The 26,931-nt window shown below is 40.8% G+C and overlaps 1 protein-coding gene across 8 annotated transcripts in view; it reads right to left on the bottom strand.

The window, feature by feature from the left end:
• Positions 1–26,931, bottom strand: part of MTUS1 (microtubule associated scaffold protein 1) — a 126,332-nt gene that overhangs the window by 85,311 nt on the left and 14,090 nt on the right. For 7 of the 8 annotated variants that reach the window (XM_075752041.1, XM_075752046.1, XM_075752042.1 and 4 more), the window contains exons 2-3: positions 3,523–5,731; positions 1,546–1,741 (exon numbers count right to left, since the gene is read on the bottom strand). In XM_075752041.1, the coding sequence (XP_075608156.1) occupies positions 1,546–1,741; positions 3,523–5,553 (2,227 nt within the window). In that variant the 5' untranslated portion in view covers positions 5,554–5,731. The remainder of the gene's footprint in view (positions 1–1,545; positions 1,742–3,522; positions 5,732–26,931) is intronic. The other variant, XM_075752047.1, reaches the window with a different exon arrangement.

The following is a 26,931-nucleotide window of genomic DNA, read 5'->3' as shown; positions in this document are numbered from 1 at the left end:
CTTTGTAGCGCCGAAACATTGCATAAGCACAATGAAGGGGTAAGATGTCCTAGGAAGGGTGGGCATTGGCAGGGGCTGAAGAGGCGGCTTGAAAAAAAAAATTCTTCTCATGGGCAGCATTAAAGTTCCAGTCTCATCAAATCATAGCACAAGTTTGAAATGTTGAGGTGCTGCTTCATGCTTTTACCTTAAGCAGCCTTTTTCCAATATGAAAAATTTGGACGATGTTGTACTGACAACTGTAATTTCAACACACAGTAAGTTAAGGAGTGACAGCTTTAACTAAAGAAACATGGGAGTAAAAGTTTTTATTTTCATCGGCAAATGACTTCTGCTTCTGAAAGTGCCTCTGATTTTTTTTATGAGGGAAAGAACTTAGTTCTATATCCCAACCATGCTTACATTTATTTCTAGTGATGGTATCATAAATCTACTCTGGATTAATAATCTAAGGGACAAATATACATCTTATCTATACCCATCTCAGTTCTTCTAAGACCATAATTACAGATAGGAAAGCTCTAAACTGGTGATGAGTCTTCCAAGAAATTGGTGGCTTACAGGTAGGGACCTAGTTCACTGAGCAAGTCCCTCACATTAGCAAGGATCAAATCAGATAATAGCCTATATCCACTTTGAGGGACTCATCCCATAAAGTACTAAAGATACAGATTTTATCACGCTTTGCTACCTGTATATAATTAAAAGGAGTATTTTGGACTGTTTGCTAATCTTAGATTGAGTGGGCTAAAAAAAACATGAACAGGTTTTACTGGGTATAGCTGGGTGTGCACGCTTGCCAAATTACAGTGTACCGTAGTGTAGTCATTTATAGGCAGGCTACCTTTGCAATTAGCTATATTACCACACTTAGTTAAAAAAAGCACATAACATACAAGACCATTTCTTAACATCTACAGTACAATTACAGAATGTAGTTTCCAGTCACCAGGTTTGAACTGCAGCCTACAGACTAGTATTGAGATTCCCCACCACCACGACCCTTGGTATTAATCAGTCTAAGCTTAATTAGCAACTCGAGCAGCAGTCTGTCCTTCGATTATGTTTTCCCCTTTCTAGATATTAGAGAGCTGTACCAAAATTAGGTTGAACAAAGTATGCTGTATCCTAAAATAAAGGCTTATTCCCATTAGGATAGCATACAGTTGCTTATCGTAAATGCTTTGTACCTGAGCTATGCGTTTTCTCCTCTTCACTTTTACATCTTTCAAGCAGTATTAGTTGTAATTCCACAAAGTACTGTTATATTACAAAACTATAAATAATATATGTTGTTTGTTCTAAGAGCACCACACCCTCCTAAACACATTCCTTACAAGATGAGATTTTACAGTGATGGGGTGTAACCTCCCTTTTTTCCCCTGCCCTGGTATTAGCAATTTGCAGTTTTTATAGACTCATATTTAGCATCAAAAATAAAGCTCTGTACCATCCTAAAAGTTCTGTCAGAAAGTACATTAAATGTGATATCTTAATTTTAAGAAGCTGGTTAATTGGTAGTATTCCAGTGAAAAATTCTCTTACCAGAGCTTGATGACAGAACAGCTCCTTTGTGAGAAGATGCTTTAATTGTGCAGATAGTTTTATTTTCACATCCTCTCTTCGAGGGCAACACAGATGGCACCATTTTAACCTTAGGAGATGATACAGTACGAAGTGTGATTGCGCCTTTCTTCTGAATGTTTTTCCCTTGTGCTGTCTCATCTTTCACAGAAGGCATCTGTTTAAAAAAAAAAAGCCAAAAAAAAACAAAACCAAAAACAACCACACACCACCACTGTGAGAAGCTGAAGATGTCCCTTTCCAGCATCTGTAATGAAATACTGACCACACAGGTAAGGGATATGCTTAGCTGTTTGCTGTCACATTGTCCCCATCTACAGTTCAGAACCTCAAGAATCATCTCCTGAATGACCCTCAGCAACACAATACTGTAAGTTTGAACCTAATCACTGGTAATGACACACACACTGAAGAGGTTACAGAGGTCATTTTACATCAGAGTTTCTTTGTCTTCCTCCCCAAACTCTAATTAAGCAATTCAAATACATGACTGTACCTAATCTCAAGATGAATTCTTTTCCAGCCCTTCGAGTAGGTTTCTTGGTCTAGGTCTTAAGTTACCACACAGAAACAGGTTCAAGTCTTTCACATTCAGGTGCCATAGAAAAAATATAAATTCAGGAATGGACCTTAGGAGAGGTTTAAAATAACTGGTTTATATGTAGCACTCATGTATCTTTCATACAGAATTCTTGCTCCAGTTTATATGGGCACTAAGTCATGACCACTCGTGCTGTAAAGTTAAGGCTATAAAGGAAAACTCGTAAGAATGTAAGATCTTCATATGCTTTTCTGTGACTCAAGCCGATATGCAGGAATTTGGTCATATTAATGCACTTCCTGTTTTTGACTCCTGTCCTCATCTTCATTTCCAGAAGTTAATCTGTACTTTTCAGAAGACCACTTATTAGTCAAGCTGGTCTACTGCAAATTTTGTAGAAATTTTTCTATGGATTTTCCAGGTATCAGCAGAACAATTAATAACACAAAATTAATATCCATCCTGGCAATAGGGTGAATTAAAAATACTCTCTCCAGCCCTCAGAACCAAAAGGAAGGAGTGAAACAGAATCCAAGCTCTGAAAGACTTTAGAATTAAAATAGATTATCCTTGCTTTCATGTTAATTTAGGTTTTCAAGTTAAATTATTTATTATAATAAATGTTATTATTTATTAATTTATTCTGTAATGTTTTTAAAAAAATGGATATCTGCTTCTGTTTTACCTGAAGTAGCTTCCTCCATATACTGAGCTTTACTGGAGGTTTTTCTGGCAAATGAGTAAAGCCTGACAAAAATACAGACAACGCCAGTTTTACCAATAACAGCTACTGCCTCCATTTCACTGATTTAACATAAAGCTGTCGAACCCACAAGCGAACAACAGGAGGGACTCCATATGGCATCAAGACTCCAACTCTGCATCCCTACCATGCCTCCTGAGATCTTGCTGGACCCAACCCTGAAGCTCTTCTCTTCTTTGTCACTGTTTCTTTTCTTTTGACCTTCTTTCAGAGTATTTGAAAGCAGCACAATTCTTCTGACAGGCAGCTGACTCGTCCAGAAATATTTCCCAACCAACCAGCACACGCATACCTCCCGGCCAGGAAGTTTGCACCTTCCAGCTGGCTGGGTGCCTAAAACCACGTATATGCCCTCTGCATAAGAAATGTTTCCTGGCTACTCTTAATTATTCTAATAAGTCCCACTTCTACTTCAAATAAACGAACTCCCAAATTATTCCAAGCAGACAGTTAAATTAAGACGTTAAAAATAAAACTCTTGACCAACTTGTCAGTCTTGGGGTTTTGTGTGACTTAATGCTGTTGTTAATATATGCACATTTCTGTAAGTAAATTTCTGTTCAGCACTGTACAATACAGAATTCCCTTTTTCCAAATGTAAAAAACAATGAAATATGTAAAGAAAAAAGCTTACCAAAGGAACAGAGTGCAGGTCAAATGTTTCATTTGCCACATCTTTTAACAAGGCTGCTTCCAGAAGAAGCTGTTTTTCCCCTCCAGATGGATAGATGTTTTGAGCACAGGGCTGCATTAAAGAATCTGAACTTTCCATTTTATCGTTCAGCATCTCTTTCGAGTTCTCTATGCACATTGAAAGCGCAGCAGAAACAGAGGAGCATGCCGAATGGGTAGAGCTGGCTTTGCCAGTGTCTTCCGGATTCTGCTTCAACGCAGGTGTCTTTGAAGCCTTGTGGGAAGCGTTTCTGGCATGTGTTGTGGCATGCACAACTTGGCTAGCGAAGGGGTGTTTGTTGAGACGTAGCTTATGGGGCTTATTCACAGGCAATTCCACTTTAGTATCTTTAGGGAGATCTACTTTCTTTTTCAGCACTTTTCTAGAGGGGGACAATTGCCTCGGGGAAGCAACCAGTGAAGATGAGGAGACAGCTGATAGTTGGGGGGACTGAGGAGACTGTTTTAATGCTGCACTGTCTCTTGGCTGTAGCACAGGCCTAGACATAACCTTTGGCTTAACGTTTTTGAAATTAGGTTTGGGAAAACTAACAATCTCCGATTTCTTTGCTTTGGTTATTGCTGACACAATAGGAGACCTGCCCACTGGTTTTCCTGCAGTTTGGCCTAAACTAGCTTTAAGCAAAGGCCTTCTATTATGCCCTCCCACAAATGCTTCATTTGGTCTTAGTTTAGGAGACTTGTCTCCAAGTTCTGCCAAAGCTGAAAAAGTTGTATTTTTTGATCGTTCTTTAGGCGTTGAAGTATATAGAGCAGAATTGTTTTCATCAGCCATAGGACTGAAGACCACAAAAGTTGCTTCACATTTCAGGTCAGGCATAACAGCCCTCTTCAGTTTTGGTACACTGCAAGATACGAAAGAGGTGGCATGCATATCCCGAAGAGCAGCATTTCCAGAGATAATTTGTTCTTTGGTTAAGGGTTCGCTGGTTTTATTTGATACTTGTTCTCCATCCATTTTATCTACTGGGAGAAGGTGCACATTATTTACAGAACTATCCACGCATGTTTCAGCATTGGAATTCCCAGTTTCATCATGGTCAGTGGTATCCTGTGAGGACTTCACTTGGTCATCTTCATTAAAATTAACGCCTGGTGATAATGCATTTTGCCTATAAGGACCTATACATCCAGCAGCTAGTTTTACAGACTGCGCTTCTGTTTCCTGTGACTCTTTATCAGTCTTGTTAGCGTTTTTTAGACAGTGTTCAACACCTGCAGAGGCAGGACAACATACTTCAAGTTCTGAATAGGCACCTGGGCTTTCTGAAGCCACTACTGTAGAGGAGACATTAGGTGTTCTTTCTGAGCTGGTTCTATCAAATTTCTCCCTTGTACATACTTCAGAAGAGATTAGTGTTTCCCTCAGATGCATGTCATCATTTTGATCCGTTCCTAGAGTTTCACCTAGAACATCAGTAACATCCAATGTGCTCAGACGGCATTGTGCCCTGTCCTTTATCAGGGACAGCGTGTTCTGTTCTGAAGTGGGAAGAAGTAATACACACTTAGAGTCAGTCTGACCGTAAGGCACCGATTGTTTGATACTCTGATTTTGCATTTTTGCTGTAGCAACATTACCTTTCACCAGGTTTGTTGTTTCTTCCAGGTCACAGTTCAAAGCATACACACACGTCTGTTCAGTCACAGAAGACTTGCATGCAGCATCTGCGTCTCCCAACAGAGCTCCTGTGCAGTTGTACTTACCAGGTGTCTTCTGCAGATGAAGTACTTCAATACACTGCTCTGTTAAAAGAATACTTCTGAAGTCACTCTTATTTTCAAGAATGACATCATCTTCATGCTCAGTCGCTATATTTTGGTCAGTTGAATTGCTGTGTATCTTGGTGGCACAACTCTTTGAGGAAGGTGTAGCTCTGTCACATGCATAGTTATTTCCATTTTCATCCCTTATAAGTAAGGAAGACTTGAAGCCATTCTTTGCTTTGTCATCTGACTTTTCAACATTCATTTTGAAGGCTAAATTTTAAACTATTTTCATTTATACTTATTTAAAATCCCAGAAAATGCAGATTCTTCTGAACTCTGCAGAAAAAAAACCAGCTTTTCCCTGGAATGTGTCAACTGTCTTGAAAAATATTTTTAAAATAGTTCTTTGTTTTCATGTTTCTCAAGAGGACTCAAAAGTTCTGGAATTAAAGAGAAATGAAAACCAATTAGCCAAACCAGGATTTTAAGACAGTAACCATTCTTAAGCTATTAGTCTTTGAATCAAGTGCAGCCATTTTGACCAACTTCCTTAAGGAAACTACACTTTTGCAATGATGCCATCCATGCATGTCTACCTTCACAATTCATTTCTGCTTCCCTGACTGCCAAGCAACTTTTGAACCCTTTGGTCAGTTGCAATCAAGCATGACCTTCAGGGTTGCATTCTCAGATACTTGGCTTGCTTGGCTTCCGTGCAAGCAAAAAAAACAAGCCAAAAGGTTTGGCTTCTCAACAGGGAAAAGGTATCTGAGGGGCTACATGATAGAATGAACCATTATTTTTCCATCTTCCAATAGCAGGTACCCAACAAAAGGGCATGGTTCCTCACACAGCGTATAGTCAAGCTACAAAGCTTCTTACTGCACAGTGCTTAGAAGCCGAAAGTTTACACAGGCTCATACACAAGCAGGTAAGAGCCATGTAAGAAAAATCTGTTCAAATCTGAATACCAGACTCAAGAAGCTCTCAGTCACAAGCTGCAAGCAGCTAGGAGACCTCTAGGGAAGAATCACTACATGCTCATACTGTTCTTAACGCTCTTTACTCAGCATTTAGCCCAGTTTACTGCTGGAGAGAGGACACAGCATTAGGTGGATCTTCAGTCTGACTGTGTCTGCTCACATATACGTTCTTATGTACAAGTTTGCATAAAGACAGGAAATTAAGAGATATCTAAATTGTAATAATGATGAAATGCTCCTGTATAAGGTCAGGTCTAGAACAGACAACAGAGCAGCAACTCTAAGAATCCCAGTGAAGAAAGACTTCAGTGTTCATCCTTTGATGCACATAGTAAAGAGCAGCAGACAGCAGTTTTTCTCCACCTTGAAGGCCTTTTTCCTGCCTTTTGAAGAAGCAATGAACAGCAGAGGCAGCTCAAGATCTTCAAAGAGTGGTCTTAAGACACCTGAGCTGAGATAAAGAGAAGACAGGGAGGTTCACAATCAGTTCTGGGGTTACACCAATACACCTCCCCAGTGCTGTTGGGTAGCCAACAAATAGATGTACATGGGGCCCCTTCAGATTCACTGGAGAGCAATTCCCTACACAGCAACAGCCTCCACCTTCTATAAAGATGACACAAGATTAGCCAAGTGAGGAAATAATTCCAGTGTCCTCTCCAGCAGAGGAGAGCCACATATCCTCATCCAAAACCCTACAGAAGCAGAAAGGGTGGGGGGAGAGGGGGGAGACAAGTCATAGAGATGGCATGGGGAGAAAAAAAACCCCAAAACTAAGAAGAGCCCTTGTAACGTATAAGGGCAAGTTTCTAGCAAGCACTAAGACTGCACCGAGGTATAAAAACCACAAGGACACAAGTGAGAGAGAAGATACAAACTGTCCAAAGCAGCTGGGTGACCTCAATAGCATGACTCCACATTGAAGGTTCCTAGTACCAGAAATAAGACCAGAGGTAGGAAGAACTTCAAATTTGTAAGATATGGTTGCAGCAGGGTGGGGGATCTGGCAGGAAGAAGTGTCACTTTCAGAGCAATAAAGTCTAAATGGAAGGGACAGAGGTCACTGAATCCGACAGGGGAATTGGGTTGAAGATGTGTTCATTGGCAAAGGTCAGCTTCCCAACGGAAGAACAGGGAAACTGCACAAGTGCTGAACACGATCACATATCTGGAGTAACGGATTCCACTATCCAAAGAACCAAGAGGAGGAAAACACCTAGCCATCAAAAATGATGAGTAAACAGTATTTAACTAAAATGCAGACACCACAATGCGGTGTCCTCAAACAAGGATATTGATATAATATATTTGAAATTTGGCGGGAAGAAAGCAGCATGATATGAACATCAAGATTAAGTATACAGGATGGACAAAATAACGCACACTAATACAAGAATTAGTCAAATCATCTCAGACTTTAATATGTTAACCACAATGAGTAGCAGAGTCCCTATAGATTAAAAATCCAGAGCTAACAGAAAAATGAAATATTCCATGGAATAAGGATCAATAAACTACTGAGATCAATAGCATCCTCCTCTGCCTCCCCACCTTGATGTAATGAACAATTTTAGTACCTTTATTTTCATCTTTCATTAGGAAATGTAAGGCAGATTCAAGAGTTCTTCCGAAAAAAAAGAAAGTCTTTCCTGGAGGCAGGGCAAGAACCTGTCCTGAATAATTTTCCATTGATTTAAGTCAATCACAGAAATCAACTGCTGAAAAATATCTGCAAACTTTGCTTTCACTGTTGTTTTGACACATTAAAACTAGTTTCTGCTTGTCTGGAGACTAGCCCGTAATGCAGCTTGCTCACCTAGTCATGCAACAAAAAGTTAAGATTCCATTTTGATTCAGCATTAACTCAGATCTAACCAGCAGTTTTATCCCTTCAAGAGCCTTCTCACTACAGAAAACAGGGAACTTCAATATGCCAAGACTTAGCAAAACTGAGATCCCAGGAATTTAAAGAATGACACATTAGCTTACAGTATGCATAGCTAATAGTGCCAAAATTCAAAACACAAGCAGCTAAGTAAACCTTGATCCAGTCAATGCTGAAGAAAGCTCCAAGAAAAATAAGTGGTTTTGAGACTGAGTAGATAAATGAGGAAATGCGTTAAAGTTGCAGATATGAATGTGTAACGTGTAGAAGTCTGCTCACTCAGTGCTCTAGACTCTCACATTACCAGAGAATATAGAGAAATAAACCATTGATTCAACTATTTTTAAAGCAAGTTTTCACTTTATAATCAATACTTTTCATGACCTTCAAATACAACTTCATATCCACATTTAGAGTTCTAAAAGCATCCTGCATAAAGAGTGAGGTATTTCTAAGGATTAACTATAGTTCATAAAAATCTGTCAAGCAAGATTAACATTAATCTTCAAAACATTGACATTCTGTAACAGGCACTAACACATTCATCAGTTTATGAAAAGCCTTCCTAGTGATGAGAAATTCTTTAGATTTAAGACCTGCCACAGGAGGCTAATGACAAACTAACCTCAGCCAGCATCTTCTCCATAGGAGTGGTCAGTAGCAGATGCACAGACACAACAGTTGCCCTTCCCAAGAACATTCCTTCCCAAGAATACACTGTTCCTGGCAACTAGCCACAAAGGGAATTCTCTAAACTAAATACTACTAATAAACTTGCTTTAAGTTTGTCTGACACCAACAAGCATTATGCACATCTGGCCTCCACAACACCCTACAGTACAGCACAACACAGTTCAGCTGGTTTGTGCCTTCAGTAAAGCTCAACTTGGCAAATTTCAGTTGTATATTTCAAGTGCTTACACATGGCAAAAAAAGCCTTAGTTAACAGAGCTCGTATCTGTTGAGGAAGGGGAAAGCTTAAAGAGCTTGGAGTAACAGAAGCATCACTTTGAAAAAAGGGAAAGGAGCTTGGCAAGCAGATTCTCTTAAAAGGAGAGGTGATCAGCTGCCAGGAGCCCCCGATCCAGGAGAAATACATTACAACACACAGAACTGGGCTCAGAGCAAGGTCTCATCACTTCTAACAGCCTACAAAGAGTGTCTGGGGGTGTGCTGTAAAAGGGCAGAGGGACAGACAGTGATTCATTCAGTGCTGGGTAAATAGTAATCAAAATTATATCAATTACTACAGAGGACTCAAGCTACAAGTCTACAAATTACTGCAAGAACAAAAGTCAGTTTGTGTTAGTGTCACAACATAGGCAGTAATAATTAACACTTCTCCTGGTACTTAGTTCTTTCACCCACACCATCACATGGCATTTACTCAAACCCAGCAGCTATGTTTGTGCAGCCTGTATGAAGTGGGGAGGGGGGTATAAATCTGAAAGGAGAGTATGTGCCCAGACATGCAGGAAGGCAGTCCAGAAGTGCTCTAATCAGCTGAACATGCTTTGATACGAGACAAAATGCACCATCAGCATCTGTATTTCGGCAGAAAACCGTATTACATGGTCACAATTACTACAGTCACTGAAGTCAGAAACCATTTAAGACATTTTATATGTCAACGCATTACACTACAACTAGTTTACCTGACTAGGGAACACAACACAATCACCTAAGTCTGACTTTTTCAGTATGTCCACCTGAAGGCAGAGATAGCAGCATCCAGGAGGGCGTCTGCAGTGACCAGGCATCCCTCCCAACGTGCTCCGTCCAGTGTCGCTCACACGTGTTCCATATAAAAAGCACTAGGAAAACACACAGTTTCAGGTAATGCTGCATTTGCACAAAATCACAACTTAAGAGAACCCTGGGCAGCCTCAGTAATGTCACATCCTGACGTAAACTAGCCTGTTGCCAAGCTAATTCAAACTATTAGAAGAGAGGGTGCATTAAGCTCCTAAAACAATGTCACCCAAACATTTATAACATTACAAGTGCAACATACTCCTGGAAGTGAATTACATTAAGTAATCATATGCTAATGACATTGCTTGCTTAAGAACACAGTATCATCAGTGCTGACACTGTGAAAGTGCTGTGTTTAACCAAATAAAAACAGCCAAACCCACAGAATAGCTAAGTGACATTTGTATGCTTTACTCAAAGCCATTTTAAAAAAAAAATCAAAATCAATGTGAGACACTTGCTATGGTAACTTGCACATTATTTCTGCTTATGTTTGCAAGCAATCATGCAGGCACATTTGACTGAAGGAAGAGTATAGCTTCCACAGGCATGAACCATCAGGTTTTGCCTCCTACTTGGCTATTTGCCAGCCTGCTTCAAGACTGAAGCACCAGCTAACATACAAGTGATAGTAACCAAGGAGCATGAATTTTAAGCAGTTAAATCTTGGCACTAAGGTATGGAAGAAGTAAAGTGGAAAGGCAATTGAACATAGAGTTGCAGAAATCAGATAAGCTAAAGTTGTGTGAGAGGTGCTGACTTCCCATAAGATGTTCAAACCACGAGACAGTACTGTCAGACTACCCCAAAACATATGACTGCTCACACTAACAGGTACAGCTTCCCTAGTAGCTTGCTCCTACTAGTGACTAAATAGCTGTCTAACAGACAGCAATGCTAGTGCTTTCCACAAACTCATGGCCTCCAGAGCATTGGTTCAATGGAAAGCTTCAACTGCTTTCAGAGCCTTATTTTCATTGCTTTCCTAAGATGAACAGTCCTTATCTATTTTTCACAAGCTCTGGCCATCCTTATTGGCCTGTCTTCAAGGATGTTAGGCTGTTGTTGCTATCTTCAAGTTCAGACTATTATTTGTAAGCATGTAATACACTCAGACATTCCAATGGATTTATATGGTGTCTTGATAACACACTTTTCCTTCCTTTAATAATTGCCAACTTCTGATTTTTATTGTAAGTTCCAGCAGAACTCTGTATTCAAAAGACTGGTCCAGTGACTTTTCTTAAAGGTAAATTAAGTTCTTTGTTATCTAAGTAAAAGAGGGACTTGAAAAGTGTCGAGAAATGGCATCTAGTATTTTGGGGATTTGGAGGTGCAACCCCGTAGACCAGGAAGCTCTGCAAACGCAGATGCCTTTCCTCCACTCTGTTTTACAGCAACTGACAGCATGAAACTCACAGAAAGAGTTGAGATAAGCATACAGGAGCCAGTGACAAATGCTAGCTATTAAGACAGTGCAAGTAAGCAGGTGTACTTTATTATTTGAGATTAAGGGCATGATCAAAGAAAACCAAAGCTACGTATTTGAATGCACAGATGAGAATACCAACAAGCCTCTCACTTCAATATTCCAGCCCTCTCTTACGACTTAATCAGGTGTTCATTTGTAGCTTCATCAAGACAGCATTAATTGCTAAAAGTGGCCCAGACTACTCACAAGGTTTTCAAAGTATGGTGCATTACACAACTGCATACACAGTCAGTTATATATTTAGTTAGCATTCATTTATCCATTGCCATCACAAACAAAGGCTGTGCATGGTTTTCAAGGAGATCAATATTCAGTCTGTTACTCTTCAAGAACTTGTAAGAATGACATTAAGTTATTGCTTCCTGGTTACATTATTCATCAACTTTTCAAGGAGATGCTTGAAAAGCATCTTGGGGTGGGGGGGAAGGGGGTGTGCTATTTTATCACAACTAAATTGTTTAGCAGAAGCATATGTTCTTCTACAAGGAAGGATAAACTTTGAGGTCAAAAATGAAAGTAAAGAGCTGGAACCTGAGAAAAACCACAACAGCACATTTACTGTGGCACTTCCTTGGAAGGTCAAGGTTCAAGTCCTTCTTTTTGAAGGACTTGGTTGAATAGGTAAGCACAAATACAACTGAGACTGACAGAGTGCTATGTTCAACAATCCTAATCAGTGTTCCAGTTCTTTGACTGGATAGGGTTACAAATATTGCTCACTTCCTCTGTTTCCTGGAATTCGGCTACACTGATTTTCTCCAATACTAGCATTTAAAGGGTACATTAATACATTTTGGTATCTTCAAGTTATGAAACAGTAAGCCAGGATTATTCATAGGAATTTTCCCTCTTAAGACTGAAGTATTATCAGTGTAGGAAGAAAGGTGATAATAGATTACAAAGTACAAAAATGCTTTGTGAATTCATGCTAGGTCTGCCCAGACACTTGCATGCAGCAAGTAAAAGTTTTAAAGTTGAACAAACAAGGTTTGTGCTTTTCAAGAAAGTCCTTAAGTTTCAAGATAGGCTTCAGATATCTAGCAGTTTTCCTGAAGTCTCTCATCGTACATTCTTTATCATAATTTCTCATTCTTTATGGAAATTTCAGCTATCAACACCCTTGCTGCCCATCTTCCTTTGCACAAACTTCAAACATTCAAAGTAGAAATTGCGCTGACCCATTCTGAACTAACTGGTCAGTCCTCCCAGCAACCCTTCTACTCTCCATTATACATGTCATCTTTTACAGAGCTGTCAATCCTTTTTATTTGCCCCATATTCCTCACTTGCTTCTCATGCTGGCTGAAGTGAAAGCTAGTGCAGAAGCAAGTACACAGGGAAGCGGTGCAGAACAGCAATTGCACCTTGGATTCTCAAGGCAAATGGAGGGGGGGGGTGTCGTTGCTGTTGGTGGTTTTGGAGTTTTCTGTTTCAGTTTATTGTTTGTTTGGGGTTTTTTTTTTTTAAATTTTGTTTTAAATATCCCCTCCAAGTACTAGGTCTACAGACATTTAAGTGAAGACTTTTGTCTGCTGCTAATGTCACCTTGGCTGACAGATACAAGGCTTTCACAAAACAGCAAGTGCAAAAATGGCAGAAATACTCCACAGAAGCAGCACCACGTTACAAAGGTGGTGGTTAAAATGCCAGTCATAACCGGGGGGGGGGTGTTTTGTTTCCTAACAATGAACCACAACTTATTCATTTGGCAAGTCAGAGCAGAGATGGCTTTAACAATTACCAGTGGAATAACTCCTGCATTAAATATTTGTATTTACAATCAAATTTTAATGCCAAGCAAATATACCACAATGTGCTAGGCAGTATAACCTAAATAATAGTCTCAGTGTATGTGCTGACTTTAAACGTTTCATGTTCCTGAACTATTTTATGAAGCATCTGTGCCCCCAGCTCTAGCGTGAGTGCTACACAACACGTAGCTGACATCATCAGTATTCTAGCTAGTAACAGCAACTGTGTGGATGGAATTGGATAGTTAAGACCACAGAAAGACTCATCTGCTCCCGTGCATTGCACGTCCTTTCAGATCTTCACCTAAAACTGAGAAGCTGTTCAGCAGCTGGCTATATTTAACACTGACATATAATATGAACTAGTTTACAGAGCACCCAGAGTACTCTCAACTTAGCCTGTAGTGAAGCAAGGTAAGTACAGCAGCATTGTTTAGCTTTAGTGGATTATTCTGTGTAACAAATCTATAACTTGATTAATTGACCTGAAAAAGTAGATCAACAGGGTCTCTAATGACTGATAAACTGGCATCTTTGCCATGATATCCTTTTGCAGTACAAATGGAAGAACTGATCAAGATGCATAGGATTTCTCACATTAACAGGTCAGAAGTTTAATCAGCTCGCAGTTTTTGTGGACTCAAAGATGCTTGCTGTGCAAAAGTGGTCATTCATTCAGAAAAGGCTACAGCCAGCCAAGAACAGTTTCCACTTACTCTACAAAAAATTCTACCACTGAGTTAGACTTGCACTTTTGCACAGCAACAGCATCACAGCAGAATTTAATTCTGAAGATGCTGTACTTGCCAATTAAAGAACAGTTGTTACTACACTTTTAAAAAAAATATTCAAGGCTCCTGATTATATATAGTGAACAAAAAGCTAATAGAATTGCAATAAACTGGTTACAGGAAACAATATTTTGGTAGCCAAACAGGAAACAGCTCCCAGCCCAATGATTACAAGTCCTAAAGGTGCAGTAGTTGTTGAGGATTTTCAGTAAGTATTGTTGAATAGTAGTTTAAATCCTACAAATCCTAATAGTTTCACCAATATTTCACCTGCAGCATTGCACAAATGGCATATGGAGCAACTGGGCAATTCACAGCCATTGTTCCAAATGTTGTAGTTTCAGGAGAAAAAAAACAAACATTTTTTATATTCAAAAATGTTATGTTCCCTACAGAGGAAACTGTTTCTCACAATTACATCAGTCCTGCTACAATAGATTATTTTTGTTTTATTCTTTTTATATTTTTTGTTTGTCTTTCAGTCCCAAAAGACACAAGCCTCCCAATCCAAGAGGGACTAGCTCTGCAAAGCTAAACAGAGCACTGCACCTCTGCAACAGATAAATTACACGAAAGATGCCATGACAGTGTTGTTCAGAGAAAATAGCTTGATCTATGCAACGCCATTAGGTAGCAGGCTGCGGCCAGTGCTCTCTAGAAGGCATGACCTCCTTGAGCCGCTTGACAGGGCTGCCAACAGACTGCCTGCAGCCCCATGAGGGCTGAAATTCCACCAGGACCTGGTGCGTAAACGACTGGAGAGAAGGGGGAGCTAGGCACACGTTGCTTGAAAGGCTGCCAGGGTAAGGTTATTGGTCTCGCCCAGGTGATCTGGAAGGTATCCGGATATGCAGGCTGTTGCCTGGCTCCCTGTGGCTCTCCCTTGACTCTGGGGAAGGGGCTCCACTCAAGCCCTGAGCAGCAGCACTCCTGCTGAGGGTTCTGTAGCTGTGGGGCAACAGCAGGACTCAAAGCTCCCGTACAGAAATCATCCTGTCAGTCCCTCTGAGACCCTGTAGGAATGCTGTAGTCTAGCAAAGAATTATAAATTTCTCCCTTAAGATTCAAGCAGTGCAAATCCATTGTTTTAATATTTTTCCTTGAATCAAGTTGCTTAAAGTTAGGCACCAAATCCAAGTGCTGCTTATTAAAGCCTTTGTTTTGCAATATAGCAAACCTCTACACCAGAGGTTTAATCAGAGAGCTGAAAAGTGTTTAACTTCAAATGCTAGCCTCTCAAACAGTTCTCCCCATTCAACTGCTTAGCTGACTTGACAGCTTCCACAACAGTAAAGCATATATAGATCACCAAACCATTGCAGACACCCTGGAACTACAGCTATACGTTATATGGGAACAGTAGCTTTGATTTCAACTCAAGACTGACCAAAAATCAATGCAAGGGGCAGTGACAGAAGTGTTACAAATCCAGTGCCACATCTATATTCGATGTTCCCAAGTGAGTTTCAGGTTCTGCTACAGCCTCCCCTTGAGATAAGATGCACACAAGAGGTCATTGCACACACCAGCAGAGTACTGCTGCTGTGCTGCAAAGTGCAAAAGCAGCACCCTGGTTTTATTATAAACTAGATTGTAACCCTTAAATAACTGACAACCTAGCAGGAACTACATGAGTAACAAGCAAAAACTGACCTTCTCTTCCTTTAGCTGTTTTTTGAGAGAGTCAGCTTCGGCTTTTTTGCAAAGATTGATCACACATGAACTTTTACTGTACAGCCCCCTCGGTCAGATGATTCACTTGTACGTATGGACTGGTTCTCTAGTCTCTGGGACTTGGTACCATGTGTAAGCTACCCAGTCTGCAATACAGCTCACCTCACATTTAACCCTTTAGGCTTTGACTTCACCAGCTTTGTAAGCCTGATGCAGGAAAGCCTAAACTATATAGAAGCAGTGATAGCAGCATGACGATTTAGAGGACATTGGTCTGATCTGGTACACTGTAAGCAGTCATTCCACAGCCAGACACTGTTAGCAGCAATCTGCAAAATTCTATTTCTTGGGCTAAACCACATTTAAGACATGCAAGTGTGCAGCAGAAAATAATTGGGAAAACACAGATAAAGGGGCTTTCCATTACTACCATTTAAAAAAAAGTGTTAGTGGGAAAACAGTTACTGCAACTTCTATAGATTCTGCACAGGGATGGGCAATACAAAGATTGAAGTTAAATGATGTCTTTATATTCTTACAGTCAAAATTCAAAGCTTCCCATGCTCTAAACTGTAGAGAGCACCAGGATGTACAGCTTCACTATGCACAAACTTCTCCAAAGCTGTGCTTTCTGGGCTGCTCCTCCAAGGACATAATACACAACAGAGACAGAATATTAGTTCTGGATTTATGGTGGTCACAGACCTTCATTATTTAATTCAGTGAGTACCAACACCAAAATGGCAGCTGCTAGGTCAAATAGTCATTCAACAGTACAGAAAGCCATAAAACTATCATCCATATCAGAAGCGAGTCAGAAACACTAGCATTTCATACAACAAGTATTTCACCTCTCTGCAATGCGGGTGGACAACGCCTACACAGGGCTAACACAAATAAGTGTACTTGAGTAACTCCATACAACTTCATAACAAACAGTTGATGTTAGCTAGGGACATGGATAGGCAACTCTGCCTCCAGTGTTTCAGATTTAAGAAGCAAGAGAACTATTCTTACATTTGGACAGGTATTTGGGCTGTGCATAGCAGCAAGATTGGTATTTCTGTTTGGTTTTTTTGTGGGAATGAGGAAGAAACACTATTGAAAAACAAACAAAAAGAGAAGTTGCTTAGGTACCTAACAAAAGTTAATTGAACTTGCACAACTGAATACTGTCCTATGAAGGATGACCAACTTGTTTTTCAAAGCAAGCTCAGGAGGTTTAAATTTGCATGACAGAATTATTTCATCTATCAGCATCAAGTTCACTAAAACATGTTAACAATGCTGCTGTTTCTAGATTTCCATCTATAAATCCAACAATTCACAGTGCACAAACAAGGATCCTCATGTCCTGCTCAATCAGGACTCCGAATGTACAGTTTGTTTATACAAGTTCTCTGGCACATGAAATCCCAGAATGCTGGAGAAGCCTGAATTGAGAAGGGCTGCCTAGGCAGAGGGGAAAAAAAACACCAAATCAAAATCATCCAACAAAATAGAAAAACCCCAAACCACAGACCCACACCCAGTGCTGAGTAATCCGAGAAAATAAATAGGGGGAAAGTCATGAGGCTTCTCCTGGTAGGAAAATACACAACCCTAACTGCTAAATGCTAAGGAAACAGAGTTGAGCAGACCACAATAGATCTCCATCACCCAGATCTCTTGTTTTCATGCTTCTAGTTTTAGAGAGTATTTATAAGAGCACTCTCTCCTTCCTTCACCAGGTACTGGGGGATGTTCCTGGAAGAGGAGACTGGTACTACCTTGATGTTTTCCCTTCAAATCCACTGCTGGGGTTCTATTTTCTCTGAGCCAAGTTAAACATACCAGAGGCATTTTTACAAGTCATTTGGGTAGTATACTGCTCACAAACATAAACTGCAAGCAATTAATGCTGCATTAGGAACTTTCTCCAGAGAAAATTGCTTCACAAGAAGCAGGGGTGGAAGGGATTGGCACCTGAAAACCACTTGCTTCAGTCCTCTGGAAAGTTCATCTATACCTAAGCCTTCAGGGTTGAAAAGCAGTATTTGGTGGTTAGACTTAAAATTGTTTGTGTTGGTTTTGCGTGGCAAGGTTTTGGTAGCGGGGGGGCTACAGGGGTGGCTTCTGTGAGAAGCTGCTAGAAGCTTCCCCTGTGTCTGACAGGGCCAATGCCAGCCGGCTCCAAGACAGGACCTGCCGCTGGCCAAGGCCAAGCCAATCAGCACCTCTGTGATAACATATTTAAGAAAGAGAAAAACAGTTAGAGAGCGCTTTTGCAGCCAGAGAGAGGAGTGAGAAGATGTAAGAACATCTGCAGACACCAAGGTCAGTGCAGAAGGAGGGGCAGGAGGTGCTCCAGGCACCGGAGCAAGATTCCCCTGCAGCCCATGGTGAAGACCATGGTGAAGCAGGCTGTCCCCCTGCAGCCCATGGAGGAAGGATGAGGGGGTGTAGAGATTCCACCTGCAGCCAGTGGAGGACCCCAGGCCGGAGCAGGTGGAGACACCTGAAGGAGGCTGTGACCCCCTGTGGGAAGCCTGCACTGGAGCAAGCTCCTGGCAGGACCTGTGGATCCATGGAGAGAGGAGCCCATGCCAGAGCAGGTTTGCTGACAGGACTTGTGACCCCGTGGGGGACCCACGCTGGAGCAGTTTGCTCCTGAAGGTCTGCACCCTGTGGGAGAGACTCATGTTGGAGAAGTTGGTGAAGGACTGTCTCCTGTGAGAGGGACCCCACGCTGGAGCAGGGGAACGATGAGAGGAGTCCTCCCCCTGAGGATGAAGAAGCAGCAGAAACACTGCGTGAGGAACTGACCGTAACCCCCATTCCCTGTCCCCCTGTGCTGCTGAGGGGGGCGGAGGTTGAAGCCGGGAGTGAAGTTGAGCCCAGCAAGATGGGAGGCGTGGGGGGAGGTGTTTTAAGATTTGATTTTATTTCTCATTCCTCTACTCTGTTTTGCTTAGTAATAAATTAGATGAATTCCCTCTCTAAGTTCAGTCTGTTTTGCTCGTGACGATAACTAGTGAGTGATCTCTCCCTGTCCTTATCTCGACCCTTACGTTTTTTTTAGTTATACCTTTTCTCCCCTGTCTAGAGAAGGAGGGGAGTAATAGAGCAGCTCTGGTGGGCACCTGGCCCCCAGCCGGAGTCAACCCACTACACTGTTCAAAAAGTTTTCTGGAGGGGGGGGGGGAAAAAAAAAAAAAAAAAAAAAGAGATGAACAGCAGTCCATCAAATAAATCTAGGAACACGCTGGGTGTAATAAGCTTCCTTGGGCCAGATTTCTTGCATCTACAAAGAAGTTCCTAGTCAAAACTAGGTATGCTTAAAGTCAGAAGCGGCGGGGGGGGGGGGGGGGGGGGGACACGACACGACACAACAGTCCCCAGCAACTGGCACAACTCTCATGCAGAAGGCCAAGGTTCGATTTGCTTACAAGAACCAAGTGCTCAAATTAGTTCCACCATTCTGATTTTCCACATGACAGATCGACTGGTGGCTAGGGCCCTTCATTTCTGACCACTGATAAGGGTCTTAAAAAAATCTGGAGGTGGTGTCAGATTTTTCTTAAAGCAGAAAAGAGAAAAATGTATATTCTCAGCTGATCAGCTTCAACGGAGGCACACATATTGGTCTAAACATCAAGTTGTGTGTCAAACAATCAAGCCTTCCACATTAATAAAAATTGTTAGACTGAGTCCTTTAACCATTTTCTTCACAAATCACTGTATTACAGAGAACGGCAAGTGTGAAAGGTAGCAAGAGTAACCATTTCCATAATATTAAACCATACTAAAGCCTCCTAAATTGTTTTATGCAATCTTCCTCTCCTTGCCCAAGGCAGAGGCAAGAACAACTGCCTGCTTAAGCTCCCAGTTTCTAAAGGCTTTAAGTCTTACCAGTTTAGCACCCACCTCTGTTTTAGCAGTTGCACAGAATCTGGTTTGTTTCCCCCCCCCCCGAATTGCAAATTTGCACATTAAGCTTGAGAATTTGGGGGGGTTGATTATTCCCATCCATATTTCAAATTAGAAGTTAGCAACTGACAATGTAAGTGCTACGGACAAACTACATTCATTCCTAAAAATTATGGTAGGTATACAAACCAGTAATTCCATGTACTAGAAAGAGACTGTGTTTTCACATATCAGGTGGTAATACAAACCAAACCCAAGCCAAGCACACACTACAGCAGAGAAGCAGCATTCAGGATACTATCTGAGAATGCTTGTTATGACCAATGTATTTGGGAGATTCCCAGAGACTCCACTGGAAGAGCCTTACACATCAAAAATAAATACCAGCAAGCCAGAGACTATGTTTTGGTTTAAGTGGAATCGTCTTTACTAACACAGGAACCACTGCAGCCATCAGTGCCTTCTGTTCAACTCTAATCTCAGTGCACCAGTTCAGCAGCCAATTTTTACATCTCCATCCTATCCCATCAAAGCATGGTTCAGTTATTTTGCACAGAACGGACTGGATACAAGATACAGCACTATCCTACTGTGCGTACTTTAACAAGCCTGCTCAGTATTAGCTTCCACATGCAGAAATAAAATGCAATAAACCTCAGTATTCAGGTATATTTATATACCAGGTACCTGTATGTTTACTCATAAGACCACACAATGGAAAAATACTTTTAAAGCAGTTGCAAGTCTTATCATAGCCACAGATTTAGTGCAATAACACATCAGAGCTTACTGTTAGGATAGCTTGATGAATCAGATGCCTCTCTCTCTTATCTTTTGATATAAAGTGTAGCTCATTTATATTCTACAAGGAGAAAATACCAGTTCTGATAAAGAACTAGTATTTTACAGTTCTATAAATAACACAAAATGTATTTACTAAGATCCATGTTAGGTTAAGCATTCACCATGAAGTATGTACGCAAATCAACAGATCAGTGAATAATTCAGATCCCAAGCCAACCACAGGAGAATTGCTTCTGTTCTGAATCAAGCAATGTAATAACAAAGTCAAAGTCAGACTGTCCTAAGTGAAATTGGAGCACCAGCAACCACGAGCATCAACACCTCACTGAGCAAGAGTCCACATTTGCCTAGACTCACCCCATGGCCTGGACAGATTCATCGTGCACGTACCCAGAAGGTCAATACATTCAAAATATTTAGTATGGAAGGGAAAACCAAATACCAACTTAGAGAACATTCCTGTGGTCTCACCACCAGACCTCTCTCAAATTGAGGCTGCCAAGTTTTATATATCTCATGTTACATGAGCCACAAGAGTTTGACAGCCCTGTCATGCCATCCCACCTCTCTGCCAAGATGCACAGAACCAGCTGAGGTCCAGGAAAGCTGACGGCTCCTCCAGCACAAGAGGAACCACCTCAGCAGCTTCTAACAGCTAAAAAAATGCAACTGCAGCAATCAGAGCTTCTCACTCAAACAGCAACAACAACTACAAGGACTACATCATCATCAGGATGGGACACCCCAAAACCAGACTCTCCTGACTGCAGGCTGCCACACATTTTCCCCACAACAAGAATAAACCCCAGCGAGTTCACACACTCCTCTATAAAGCTGAGGATGCCTGAAAAAATGTTTTAGCATAAGAAGAAAAATTAAGATGCCTCATGAAAAAGGGTACCTGAATAAGAGTCCCCACTTAGAGCAGAACAGCAGAGATGACTTTTAGATTACTGACTACTAGGATAAAAATAAGAAAAAAAAAAGGTGAGAGTCACAAGACCACTTTCTGCTTAATACCCAACATATTCAGAAAGAAACAAGATGTCAGTGCTGTCATGCTTATTTAGAAAGAATATATACAGAGAAATACCAGTCACAAGCTCCTTCTCCTGACAAAAGGTGCTTGCAGACTTTCAGGTATTGTTTAAGTGCTTGAGTGGCAACAGCCATTTCCTGCACAGAACAAAACTCAGCAGCTGTACTGATGCAAATAAAAATCATCTCCTTTCACCAACTAAAGGCTCATTGGTAAATCAGAGACACAGCTGAAAGTCAGGAAGCCTTGGCTGCCAGACACAGGAGGGCACATTTGCTTTTTGAGCACCTGAATACATTGTCACAGACTTCCTGGTCTAAGGTAGAGTGACCTGAAAAGGATTATACAATTACATTTTTTTCCATGGATGAAAGCCCATTCCTGGACAGCAATCAGTACTATGTGATCACTTAGATCCCAGGCTCCCTCAGGTCATAGTGACCATGCTCCTTCACTACATCTGTTGAAGAAATGACCAGTTTAGGAGAGTAATGAAAAGCAGCATATTAGTCAGCTGTGACAACAGTTTCCCCTTTTCAGTTTGAACAAGGTATCCGTGCTCACACACAGACAGGGGTGTAGGTCAGAGCCAGCAGCAGTTTCACTGTTCCCTTTTTGTTAAATGTTTAAGCAGATTCAGCTTAATGCACTTTTCCAGACCTTCTGGTTGAAGATGTCAACCCACTGTGCTACAAGTTAACCCTGTCTGGCTGTGCAGGACACTTAACACCAGCCACAGTTTCCACTGTGGCTGGTTAAGTCTAACCAACACTATTTCTCACATGCACACTCTTCCATATGTGCACTTTTCACCTTTCAATGGCAATAAGACAGACATTTTATTAAGAAAAAAATCTTAGGCTTTTTGGAAAAGTTTTGTTACCAGTTCTACTCTACAGTAAAGGACAGACACAGGTGAAGATGTAAGGGATGCAAATGCAGGCATGGACCTAAAACTACTTCCTCCCTCCCTCCTCTGTCATTTCAAGATTAGAATGAGACACATTAAAAATAGATATTATTCTTAAAAGCCTGTTAGCCTAAGAAATAGTATAAATTTAAGATATTACCATTGTATTACAATCCTTCAACAGCTACTTCTGGAATTTCTTTAGAAATAATTACTACTCATCTAGCAGAGCCCCATACGCAGGTCTGACTGCCACATCCAGCCTCTCCTCCTGCATATCCATTTCAGGAAGAAGGGTAAAAGTTACAGCAGAGCTAAAAGCTAACATGAAGCCATGGCTACCTGTTTACTTGACCCAAACCCCTTGAATCACCAGTGAAGAACAGCACCAAGAGAGAAGCAGCCCACTGTCACCTGAACCACAGTTTTTTTAAACAGTTACTGATTTGCCTGACCCTGTTGTTGGGCCCTATCCTTGAGCACTGGATGGTTGTTTATAGGTTAATTAGTCCTGCCTACCACTTCAGCTCTATTAAGACAGAGTATTTATTACAATTTAATAATACATTCAAGTCATAACTGTGTTGATTTAAATACATTTTGTAATATTACATTAATTTCCTATTTTTTCCCATTCTAGGTATAGGTCTTCCTCCCCCCCCCCCCCCCCCCCCCCCCAAAAAGAGAAACACATTAAGCTTCCTTTACTGCTTTTAGTAGTTGGATTGATCTTTCCTTCTACTTAGAAATCAAATACTGGTAGCTCCTGGTTTAGTAGCTTAGCTAAAGATAGCAACAGATGAAAAAGCAATGCCTTAGCATGCAAAGATCACCCCAAATACTGAGAATACCAAAAAAGCTACTAAGTGAAGGCCTTTTATCATCCCCAACTCTGCATTTTAAGAATTGCAACTTGATTGTTCTTCCCAAGCTTTAATAGAAAATGACATATTATACTAGTTTTGCCAACACATCAACCAGCCTTCCAGGAAATAATGTGTCAGCAACATATGGAAACTACTTGCAGGAGTTTTTTTGGCATTTCTCTCCCAGCCTGGCATATTTTTAGCATTAATTGTGGAAGCCACTAATACTTCTGTTTTAGCAGTAAAATTTAAAACATCAGGGAACATTAAATCAGTGACAGTACATGGTCATCATTTGACAGAAGTTAGCAAACCTCCCTCACAAAGATTACCAGCTTCTATGTAATTTTTGCAACTAAAAGGTTTACTTTGGACTACATTTATGCACACAGCTTCAGAAAGTACAAGTAATCTTATTATCCTCTAAGTAGCAAAGAATAAACTCTAAGAGCCACATATAAGAGCATGCTTCTGTATTTATGGAACAAACAACTTCAATTAATAGATTTGGAAAGTTTTTTGGAATACAGTAGCATCTCGCACTAGGGCACGGAGAAAAGACACACCACAAACTACCATAAACAAAGCACAAGCCTTTTGAAAGAGACAAGTTGAGGCTGTGTTAGATTAGTCATCAAAAGCTTTCCTCAGTGGCATGTATCAGAGCACAAGCAATCAGTCAGATTAAGGGGAAAAGGAAAAAAAAAAAACCACACAAAAAACCCCGAAGCAGGAAAACACAAACATAGAAGCCAGACTATACAGAGTCCTCTCACGAGATTTCAACTTTCAAAGATCAGTTCAGCCACGCAGCAATAAAAGGTTCAGGCTGAGGAATTTTCCTTAAAACTCTCTGCCAGCACTGCATCAAAAGCTCCCTGCGTGCTAGCAACACGTCCTAAGAGCCCATTTGACAAGGATTTCACAGATTTGACAGATGATACTTGCAAAGAAATATTTTCTATAATGCTTCAGACCTTATTTACAGTGAGGGACGAGAGCTCTGTTCAACAAAGCAAGCAGCTGGTTTGCCTGGTCAGGTCTGGAACAAGAAGAGGACAGACTTGTTCAACTCCCCTTTCTGTTAGTGAGAAACTCTCATAAGACTTAAAAAAAACACGAACCACTATTTTCATAAACCTGTGGGCTACCACAACTCAAATATAGAGCCAGGCTACAAACTTACTCCAGAGTAGCTACAGTTCCCAGGGGTTTTTGCACAGTACCTCCCATGCTGTCTGCACAGGGCTCCAGGAGCTCCAAGTTCAGGGCTCGCAGTGCACAGGCACTGGGGTGAGGAGATATTGCCCCTGGACTCCAAGTCGCAAAAAGAAGTGTACATGGACATGTAGGTGTTCCCCCACCACCGTCCTTCCACAGTGCATCACAAGTTACAGACAGCTACCCTAGAAGACAGTTTTATATTAAAAAGGTCTGCAGAGCAGCTTGGACAAATTTAATCTTAGCCCACCTTCAGACAACCTGAGGAAAGAACAGTTGTTTGGAAAAGTCATATTGGAAGACATCAAACAATTATTCATTTTTGCCCTACAGACCTAGCAGCTCTCCCTCACCTTTAAGTGACATAAACCGTAGCCTCTTACTCCTGCCTGCTATGGGCAAGGAAAGACAAATATGGCACTTCCAAAAAGCTGAACTGGAGACTTTCCTTTACACAATTAACCACATAACAGACTTACCCTAGAAGTGTATAATTTGCTCCTACACCCATTTACTGTAACCTTCTCAATTAATTCTGCATTGCAGGAACAGTAAAAAGAAAAAGCTAGGATATACTAGCTATGTAAAACAGTGTTAAGGTTACTTTCACCCTCTGAAAGTATTTCTTTCCCCAGGGTGTAAAAGATTTGCAATACATATAAACAAATACATTTTAACAAAGTCAATTTAAATAAGAAATTATGACAGCTATATTAAACTCCACTGTAACATAATCATCATTCAAATTAAGACATTTGAGTGGCATGTGCTCACTGGCAATGTTTTAAACACAGACAAACCACTGGCTTTGGGTAAACAAATTTAGAGTTCAAGAGCTAAACATTTCAGAATAATTTCTCTTTCTGAACAAGGAGAATTTTATCTCCATTTATTTTATTCAGTTCAATGACTAGGTTTTCAAGCTATAAGAAATGAAGCTAACTTGAAGTCTCTTAAAAGGTCACAAAATTAAAGAAACTTTAAAAAACAACCTCTAATACTTCTGAAAAAAGTTTGGAATCTAAGGTATAAAATGCATAATGTGCATCCTCTTGGTGAAACGTAATCTGCCATTATAAATGAGAATTGATAATGCACCATCCTTAAAAGAAGGCATAGAATATCAAGTAACTCTTTTGCCTACAGAGAAATATGTGAAAACTCTTAGATTACCAAGACATCCTTTAACAGATGCTAAATGAATAAAATGTTTGCTCTCAAAACAGGGAACACACAGCATACTACAGCTCCGCTGAGTTACCAGCAGAAGAGTATTGGCATAACACAGCTGGTCACTGAGATCCCATCTCAATGCCTCAAATACTGGCTCCCAGTTCATTGCATTTACCATCAGAAAAATGCACTACACCAGAAACTTAACAGAAAAGCAGAGCACTGAGCACTTGCAGAACAGGAATAGGTGTCTGCAGGCTATAACTATCTCTCAGAGCAAAAAATCCACATAGAAATCAGAAGGAAGTATTAAGTATACATCCATTGACTAGGATACCCAGTTTGAAAAAGCTCCCCAGCACCAGAGTCATTCTCCATTCACAGTTTCACTGGGTGTTAAATCCTGCTGCTGCTCAGCTGGCACACAGGTCAGAGCAGGATAGCTCAAACATAGCTCGGTAACAGCCACGTGCTGCCAGCACCCCCAAAGTCCAGGCCATCCCTCCCCTGCTGTGCTAAGCTGCCATCACCTCGCCATTACCTGACCTTCCCAGGTCACCACTTGAAGTCATTATGCCTTTTCAGAAATCCTTACTGTCATGACCAAGCTGTTCTTTAAGGTATGCACCCACCTCAACTGTGGAAAAGATGCTTCTCCTTTATTACTCCCCACTTAGCTCATTACGATCTTCCTTATGGAGATTAACATGCTTTCACTCTATTTAAATAACACACCTCAAACACCTCCATGCAAAAAAGTGATCAACAACCAACCTCCCTCCCCCCTCTCCCCTTCAGAACAACATAGATCCAAATTTATCTTCTGTTTGACCCATCCACTCTATTTCATCAACTGATTAAACTTGCATGCTTTCTTAGACAGGTTTTTCAAATGCTTTGCCTACTACCACTTTGGCTGCTGGAGTCTTCTCCCTTGACTAAGGACACCAGAGAGTGCTGCTGGAGCAAGCGGACTACTCATGGCAGCACTGGGCAGAGATCACCATAAGCTTTTGAGAGTTGAGCTGACAGTCTGAATACGCTGTTCTCTTTCATCCAGCTTCACATGCAAGGGTTAGAAAAGAGCCTTTCTCTTCAGAAGCAAGATTTTAAAATTTCATCTTAAAAGGAAGGTGTAGTAAAGTTCCTCCTAGGAGTTTTCTAGCTGAGGTATTTACTGTCATATTTCTTGGATGAAACACAGATTATAATTTTATTATCCATCTGTAAGGCACTCAAAAGTAAACTCGTGACTACTTTAGTTTGATCCCTTTTCCTCTGAACTACCAGTAGATGACGTGAAGGATGGCATGTCTGTCTTCCCTTCCTGGGATGGAATGTGAAACAGCTATTTAAGTAGAAATTTATTTAATTTATAATGAAATCA

Source organism: Balearica regulorum, chromosome 4 (assembly GCF_011004875.1).
Source record: "Balearica regulorum gibbericeps isolate bBalReg1 chromosome 4, bBalReg1.pri, whole genome shotgun sequence".
Taxonomy (NCBI): Eukaryota; Metazoa; Chordata; class Aves; order Gruiformes; family Gruidae; genus Balearica; species Balearica regulorum.
The sequence above is the reverse complement of the archived record's forward strand: the minus strand, read 5'-3'. Positions and strand labels throughout refer to the sequence as shown.